At 44.6% G+C, this 8,353-nt stretch overlaps 1 protein-coding gene across 1 annotated transcript; it reads right to left on the bottom strand.

Annotated features, from left to right (window-relative positions):
- Window positions 1-1,213: 1,213 nt before the first annotated feature.
- Window positions 1,214-7,783, bottom strand: LOC102959458 (C-C motif chemokine 3-like). The gene is made up of 4 exons (XM_007096040.3): window positions 7,592-7,783; window positions 2,871-3,060; window positions 2,162-2,276; window positions 1,214-1,758 (listed from the first exon to the last, which is right to left on the bottom strand). The coding sequence occupies exons 2-4, from the start codon at window positions 2,944-2,946 to the stop codon at window positions 1,668-1,670; spliced, it is 282 nt and encodes a 93-aa protein (XP_007096102.1). The 5' UTR covers window positions 2,947-3,060; window positions 7,592-7,783; the 3' UTR covers window positions 1,214-1,667.
- Between the last annotated feature and the right edge of the window lie 570 nt (window positions 7,784-8,353).

Raw genomic sequence — 8,353 nt, 5'->3', positions numbered from 1 at the left:
AGGATGCAGCCAGAGGCAGGGAGTTGGTCATACCCATGGATGGCACTGTTTCAGCAGCAGAGGGCAATGTGGAGATAGAAGTCAGTGACACAGGGGAGAGGGTGTGTCTCTAAAAGGGAAGACTAGCGCTGTGCTGCAAGAGGGGCATTCTGAACCCACTTCTAGCAGTGACCTTGACTGACAGATTCTCTGCATCCAAATAACCATCCAGTGGAAGTGACCCAAACCAGATCAGAAGCCTTGAAAAATTAGAAAGGAGCCATATTGACTCTGAAACCCCAAAGGCTGGCTCAAACAGCTGGTGACTACACCCCAACAGTGGTTCTCAAACTGACTGTGTGTTAACATCACCAGGGGAGTTTTAAAATCACTGATGCCCAGCCTCACCTAACTAAACCTGAACTAAACTCATAACACTGCAGTTTTAGAAAGCCTTCCCCAGTGATTCCAACATGAAATCAAGGTTGAAAAGCACTGCTTTGAACTTAATCCAACCCTTAGGCATCTATATCCAGCAAGAAATAGACAGCCTCTATAAAAGTATTCACCCTAAGTGGGGTTCCCAGATAAAACACAAGATCCCTAGGTAAATTTGAATTTCAGATATACAATGAATAATTTTTATAAGTATATCCCAAATATTGGTTGCATGGGACATACACTAAAAAATTATTCATTCTGTAGTTTTATTTATAATTCTGATCACTGTAGCCACCAAGCCTCCCCTCAGATATGGCTATGGAGATATTCTCCCAGAAAGTAGAGCGTGGAACAACAGAGAAGCTGATCAGGGCTCTCAGCCAGCTGGCAGGTAGGTAGTCCTTGCAGGCAGGTTTGCCAGAGTGTCACTGACATAGGCTCCCAATCCCCCAGCACTTGCTAAGCCCTCAATGGACATCAACCATCATTCTGAAGAAAGCTTCACTTATGAAAATGAACTCACATGCACTAATATATACCACAGTGTGCGTCATCTTGGTATTCATTTAAGTAGAAAGATTTCCTAGATTGCATCAATTATGATTTGGTGATAAAACAATGAGTCAGTTTCAACTTTCCAGGAAAGTATCTCCAGGAAGTGTCTGGCACCACAGTATTGGTACACTGTCCCTTTCTTGTGGTTTCTGTCCCTCTTCAGAGGTCTCGAAACTCCCCCCACTCCCAGTATTCTTCTCAACCTGTGGCTCTGATTAGTTGGGAAACCACAATCAATGGAGTCATCACAAGGAAAATGCTGGTTTACCTTTTATATAAGGACCTTCAATATTTTGAAGAGCCGTGCTGGGCAAAACCACCCCGTAAACATTTGTTGTTTGATATATATGATACAACAGCTACAAGACAGTGCCAATCCTGCTGACTGATCCACATATTGAGTGTGAGAACAGAAAAGGGAGGGTCGTGGGGAGGTGGAGAGAATGTTGTGAGATGTCAGCAGAAATATTTATTACATCACACAATTCAACAATGGAAATAAATTACAAAAGTTAAATAAGATACAAAAACTAAAATTAAAGTTAAAAAGGGCTGTAGCGTGTGGCTGGGGGTGGGGGTGTGACCCATAGGAGAGAGGTGCCTCCAGAGTTCCAAGGTCATTGCCTTGGCTCAGGTGACTGTCCCCCAGTCTGCACATAGATGTAACACCTTTCTTGTAGCTTCTAGGCCACTCAGGCATTCAGCTCCAGGTTGGTGATGTATTCCTGGACCCAGGCCTCCCTGGGGTCAGCACAGATCTCCCGGCCTCTTTTGGTTTGGAAGCTGTGGAGAAGGGTGGAAGGATTACATACTGAAGAATCTAGCAGGGGAATCCTGGATCCACTGTGACCCCTCCATCCTCCTCTGCCTCAGACCTCTCAGGGTCTATCTATATGCTCACAAAATGTGCCCTCAATCTTGGGGATCATGACCTTCTCTAGGTCTCCAGTGGGAGTCCACTCAGAAAGCCAACCTCTTACTGTCACCTCAACTCTCTCTTCCCTCTGTCCAGGGACAGGTCTTCCAGGACTCCCTACAGGCACCAGACCAGGTGAGAAAACATGGCAGTGGCCTCCCTTGGCATACTGTGCTCTGATGGGTCTCAGAAGGCTGAGTCCTTCAAGGGGTGCCTCACCCCAGACCTCCCATCTCCTTCCTTAGGCTGAGCAGGAAGACTGGGCCTTACATGACACCGGGCTTGGAGCATTGGCTGCTGGTCTCATAATAGTCGACCACAAATTTGCGTGGAATCTGCCGGGAGATATAGACGAAGCAGCAGGAGGTGGGGGTGTCGGCACCAACTGAGAGAGACAGAACAGAAAGACCCTAAGTCACTCTTCAGAAGAAAGGACAAGCCAGCCACTCCCTGAGGGTCAGGAAGAACTGGAAGAAGACAGTATTTCTCTGGAGTGGCAATGTGGGTACAAAGAGTCCAGAAGGAAGAGATCTTTTCCTGGACATTTTTATTTCTGTGTCTCTCTTTCAGTGTCTATCTTGGCTTGGGGGTCTCTCTGTCTCTCTGTAGGGAATTGAGTTTTCTAAACAAACTACTCCTTTTCTGCCTCTCCCTGGGTAGTTGCATCTGGAATTCATGAGGAGAGCCAAGGCCACACCCCTGGGAGCCAGTTGGACACAGATTCTACCTCTTGTCGAAATCCCAGTTGGGCGTCCATTTTCCTACCCTTAGAAAGGGACTTCCTCCCACTCTCTCCCAGAGCTGGACAACAGAATTGCTAAAACCTCATGGGAAAGAAAATCCTCAGGAAATAGTCTCTGAGATCTTTCTGAAGTTCTCTACTTGGAGCAGCTAAGCCACAAGACTTTGGCCTTGTGGTCCAAGCCACAGGCAGATAGCAGGAGGGCAGGGCAAGAGGGAGAAGGGAAGCCAGACTCACAAAAGGAAGAGCAGGTCTGGGAACAGAGTGTCGCGGTGAGAAGCAGGACAGCCAGGGCAGCCTTGGGGACCTCCATGTCGCTGGGCAGCAGAGTGTGAGATCAAGCAGTAGCCAAGCAGAGCTGACACTGGGGACTTGCAGCCACTGCCTCCTTCTGGGGTCTAAGCCATGTCTTCTCTTTATAAGCAGCCTCAGGGCATTAAAAGATAGAAAGTTGAGGAAACCAAGGTGGGTGGGGTGGATTTTAAATCGTTGGTGTTGGTGTCATGCGTGAGTTGCATAAAGCCAGGAGAGCTCTGGGTGGCCACAAAGGTTCAGGTTATTTGCAACAACGGTTTGGTTGCCTACTTGAGGAGGAAATGGTTCTCACAGTGAGAGGAGGTGTGATGCTGGTGTGACCCAGTTAGCTGGCGCCTTCTCACAAGAGCAGATCCATCCATCAAGCATTTCACCCAAAGGGCCTTCTGATATGCACCCCAGCTGTTCAAATGGCATCGATGTGACACAGGTGACAACGCCATGGAGTCTTGAAAAACACACTCCATGCTAAAACACACCCCAGGTGGAGACAAGCAGAATTGGGGAAGCCTCAGCTACCAAGGGGCAAAATTGAGGCTGGCCTTTCAGACTTTGGCTGGATCATCAAACGTGTACAAATCTCTGCAATATCAGGTAGTATAAGTGCCTGGCAATTAGCTCTTTTGATGGTAACCTAAGTGTTCTTTTGATTGTAATGTAAGCTTTTGATTGCTGAGGCACCCATTTCAAAGACTCACTGCCTGTGACACCACTAGATAAAGAGCCAGGCTGCCCCGTCCATAAATTTCTCCCTTCAGAGAGGCCTGAGTAACCTATATCACTGGCCACTTGAGCCACTCTGCTTTTCCCTTCCTGCACTCTAATTCCTGCTCTTATGTTTTACATTTACCAATAGTGAACCCACAAAGCCCCAGGCATCCCACCCCTAACGCCAAAAGAAGCAGAACACCAGGTCTACACTCTATTCTCTCTACCAGTAACTTCACTGGGTGACCGTCAGACATGCCGTGTACCCCTATGAGTAATAAACCTTGTATTTTAAAATTTCCCTGTGGTTGTTACAATCGTAAGAACCATAAGGGCTGATCCAGTCACAACATTGGCTCCAGTCGGGGAAATGTCTGAGGGGCTCACCACAAGCAGTACCTACCCCAGGTATTTGTAGCTCACAGCATCACTATCAAAAGGCTGAGGCTCACACAAAACAGCTGGTCCCTGGGTCAGTTGGGCTAACTGGGGGGCTAAGTGAATGATGAGCCTTAAACTGTTGTTACCCTTTGACCAGCAAAGTACTCTGCCAGTATCTATCCTACAGATATAAACACAAAGATGAAGAACATTGTGTGCATAATGGTGTTTGTCACAGCTTATTTGTAACAATTTTAAAAAGGACCCTAAAAGCAAAAAAGTGAAAATAAAAGGGACCTACAATTAAATCGGCGGTGGCGTATTCATCTCTTGTAACTGAGAAATTGAAGACATTTTCTTTCTTAATGTTCATTTTTGAGAGAGAGAGAGAGAGAGACAGTGTGAGTGGGGGATGAACAGAGAGAGAGAGGGAGACACAGAATTGGAAGCAGGCTCCAGACTCTGAGCCGTCAGCACAGACCCCGACACAGGGCTCAAACCCATGAACCATGAGAACATGACCTGAGCCAAAGTCAGATGCTTAACCAACTGAGCCATCCAGGTGCCCCAAGAAAGTGAAGAAGTTTTCAAAGGAAGTCCTTGTTCCTCAAAAATCCTAGAACATTTCCTGTTTCCTCAATGTAAAGTCAAGATGGCATTTCCGGGGTTTGTCTGGAAGCTTAATGACATCATCAGGGACTCTTTTCTTATTTCCCCCCAAATTTTGTTGGCTTTTCTTTGGGGGGAGGTGGAGCTTATCACTTCATGGTTACAAAATGGCTGCTGCTGCTCAGAGATCAAGTCTGCACAAAGTCTTCTCCACATTTGTAGAAGGGAGTCTCATAGGAGTAGAGAAAAAGCAACATTACTAATGTTTTTAATTCAAATTGGGTGTTTGTACTTGATTTGTAATGTGAACTGTAGATCACCCCCAAAGTAGCAAGAGATAATTTTATTTTAAAGATTTTATTTTTCAAGTAATCTCTACACCCAATGTGGGGTTTGAACTCATGACCCCGAGATCAAGAGTCGCATGCTCTTCCAACTGAGCCAGCCAGGCACCCTAGCAAAAGATAATTTGAAAATATATAAAATACAGAAAAGATTAAAACTTATTTTATTTCTGAAAGCTAAGTAGATGGCAAGGCAAGTGCCAGTAAGGATGTGGGTGTTTGCCTATATATTCTTCCTGTCTTACTGTGGCACATGTGAATTCTGAGGCATAATTTGAGTAAGATTTCTTTCCCGGAAAATAGGAAATATGTTATTACCCAAACCTAACCACTATTAACATTTTGGTTTATTTCTTTCAAGTGTAATTTTTTTCTAGGTTTATGATAATTCAGTTTGCTAACTTGTTTCTTTACTTTTTTTACTGTGTGTCTGGGAGGTGAGGGGCAATGTTGTAATCATGATATGAATGTAATTTTGTATTTTTATTATTTATACTTAACATCATAAGACTTTCCCAAATCATTCCAGTATTTTTTAAGAGCTGCCTAATTTATTCAACCATGAGCCCAGTGCATTAATATTATCATGCACTATTGAAGCACATTTGGACAGATTCCAGTTTTTTAATTTTAAATTATTTTGTAAATTAGCTGTACTAAACATCTAACCCATAAAACCTTCTCCATAAGTGAAGTTATTTCCATAGGATATTTTCCTAGCTGTTGACTTTCAGGGCCGAAAAGTAAGGACACTTAAGGCTCCTGATCTGTATAGATACCCCATTATCTAATGTGTGTTCATTTTTACTCCCTGTTGTCAAACCCAGTGATGGTATATTATAGAGATCTGAGAGTGCTTGGTGAATGAAACAGTGAAGAAAAAGCAGGTTTGTCACTCTTGCCGTGCCTGTGGCCCCGGCTTCCCTGATTCCATTCTGTCCATCTGGACCTGGATCAAATATAGATCAAGCTACATAACACTCCATGATATCATTATATATATTACATCAGTGCAGTCAAAGCACCACTGAAGAGCATCAGACATGTCTGCTTTGTGGACGCAAAAAGCGAGAGGTGCAGTTTGTAGACATATCTGCCCTTAGTAGAAGGAACCAGCTAAGCCTGGTCCCCTGGTGACAACTCCTAGTTTCCCCTTCATTGGTTAATGATTTTCTTAGAAGCGCTCTGATCAACGTGATGTCATGGTCCTTTCCACCCAGGGTGTGGTTTAAGTGTGACTTGTGTGCCCAGGATGCTAAAGCATCACCATAGATGTCAGTCTGTGTGGTCAGAAGAGCTGTGGCTGAGCATCAGATCTGCTCTGTGGGAGGAATCATTAATCTGTAGATCTCTCCATGCACATAGAGCTCTAACACACGACATCTCACCTCTTGTCACTGTCCTAAACCTTTCCACACAGTCAGTTTAACAGGCAAGTGACTGAGCTATTCTTGTGTACCCTGAGCCTTCATGTGACACCAGGTGCCCTAGCATATGTGATTCATAGTGACATATGTCATATGTGACTCATAACATGACACCATACAACAACTTCTCTGCCCATCCCCAACCCCTGGCTTCCCATGCTCCAGAGTTGCCTATGAAGGGACAAGGACATGGCTTGGACCCCAAAAGGATACAGACAGCAGCAAGTGCCCAGTCTCATCTTGGCTTTGCCCACACTCCTCTGTGCCCAACATCTTTAAAGTCTCCACAGCTGCCCTTATTGACCATCTCCTCAGCTCACAGTCTTATCTGCACCATAAGACTCTCAACCCTTACCCTTTTTGCTATTAGGGTTATGTCCCAATGGTCTGGACAGATGTCTAAACCATAGCACTTAAGTCCTATAGCTGGAGTCCCTAAATGAAAGCAAAGAACATCACAAAAGGTTTCAAAATGTTCTAGGGTGTTTCCCAAGGGGTTTTATCTATCCTGTATCTGGATCCAAGAGGCAGAGGAAGGTTAGAACCCATTTGTAGCTGGGAAAATTGAGGCTTAGCTCAGTCTCTAACAAGATGCAGATGCCAGGTCTAGTGGCAGATTTCCCTCAGTTCTCCCAAGAAACTCCACCCTTTGCTGACTTACAGAAGATGAGGTCTGGGGGCACCTGGATGACTCAGTCGGTTAAGCACCAGACTTCAGCTCAGGTCATGATCTCACGGTTCATGGGTTCAAGCCCTGCATCAGGCTCTGTGCTAACAGCTCAGAGCCTGCAGCCTGCTTCAAATTCTGTGTCTCCCTAACTCTCTGCCCCTCCCCCACTTGCAGCTTGCACTTTGTCTCTCTATCTCTCTCAAAAATAAATAAATATTAAAAAAAAAAAGAAGAGGATGAGGTCTTCTGGGAAATATTTCTGTAGACCAGATGAAGTTTCCCCAAAAGAGGTGGAGAAAGAGCTCATGGTTCCAATAGCTATACTCCCTCAAGAGGGAGCTAGAGACTGAGAATAAGACAGAGATTCAAAACAAAAATTCAAGGCAAACAAGAAATGCCTTGCTTCCTTGGTTCCTTTTGTGTCCCACTCAGCAGCTCTGAGCAGTGACATCTCTCCATCAACTTCCCACTGGGCCCCTCAGAGGGTGGAAGAAGTTGACTCACTTTTCTCAGACTCTTAATTGCTTCTCCCTTATGCTGAGGGTAGATATCACACTGGTCCTGCAGTTTTTCTTCTTTCTCTCCAGATCTGTCCCAGATTTGTTGACAATTATGGTGACACCAACAGCTAGTGTTCCTCTCCTTATATAATGTCAAAATCATTCCTCTTTCCCAGAGAGAAGCAGGTCATGTAGAGGAGAGACATTCCATGGACATGGGCTGCGGAGAAGACAGGCATGGCCAGAGGGTTTTATTTCTTTCTGATTTTTTTTTTCTTCCCAGGATTTTAAAAAAATGTTTATTTATTTTTGAGAGAGAAAGAGATAGAGAGAGAGTAGTGGTGGGGGAGGGGTAGAGAGAGAGGGAGACAGAGGACAGAGGATCCAAAGCAGGCTCTGCGCTAACAGCAGAGAGCCCCATGTGGGGCTTGAATTCACAAACCATGAGATCATGACCCAAGCCAAAGGTGGATGCTTAATCAACTGAGCCACCCAGGCACTCCTCTTCCTAGGACTTTTAAAACAAATTTACATTTAACATTTTGCATCTATCTTTTTAATATTTAATAGTAAACATCAAGTATTTTTGTCATTCTATTTGTTTACGTGGCTGGCTAATGGTCCATCAGTGGATTAACTTCATTATTCCAACACCGTGGAATATATAGTTTGGTGTTAATTATTTGATTATAGGTAAGCTGCACCAAATAACATTGTCCCTAAAATTTTTCCCATTGATGAGTTCATTTCTTTAGGATAGAGTCTG

Source organism: Panthera tigris, chromosome E1 (genome assembly GCF_018350195.1).
Source record: "Panthera tigris isolate Pti1 chromosome E1, P.tigris_Pti1_mat1.1, whole genome shotgun sequence".
Classification (NCBI taxonomy): domain Eukaryota; kingdom Metazoa; phylum Chordata; class Mammalia; order Carnivora; family Felidae; genus Panthera; species Panthera tigris.
This window is presented reverse-complemented; position numbering and strand designations above follow the sequence as displayed.

Coding starts and splice junctions, on each gene's coding strand:
- LOC102959458 (XM_007096040.3), bottom strand. CDS start 2,946: ATGGAGGTCCCCAAGGCTGCCCTGGCTGTCCTGCTTCTCACCGCGACA. Junction 2,277..2,870: donor CCAGACCTGCTCTTCCTTTT/GTGAGTCTGGCT, acceptor TGTCTCTCTCAG/TTGGTGCCGACACCCCCACC. Junction 1,759..2,161: donor TGCTCCAAGCCCGGTGTCAT/GTAAGGCCCAGT, acceptor CCTTCTCCACAG/CTTCCAAACCAAAAGAGGCC.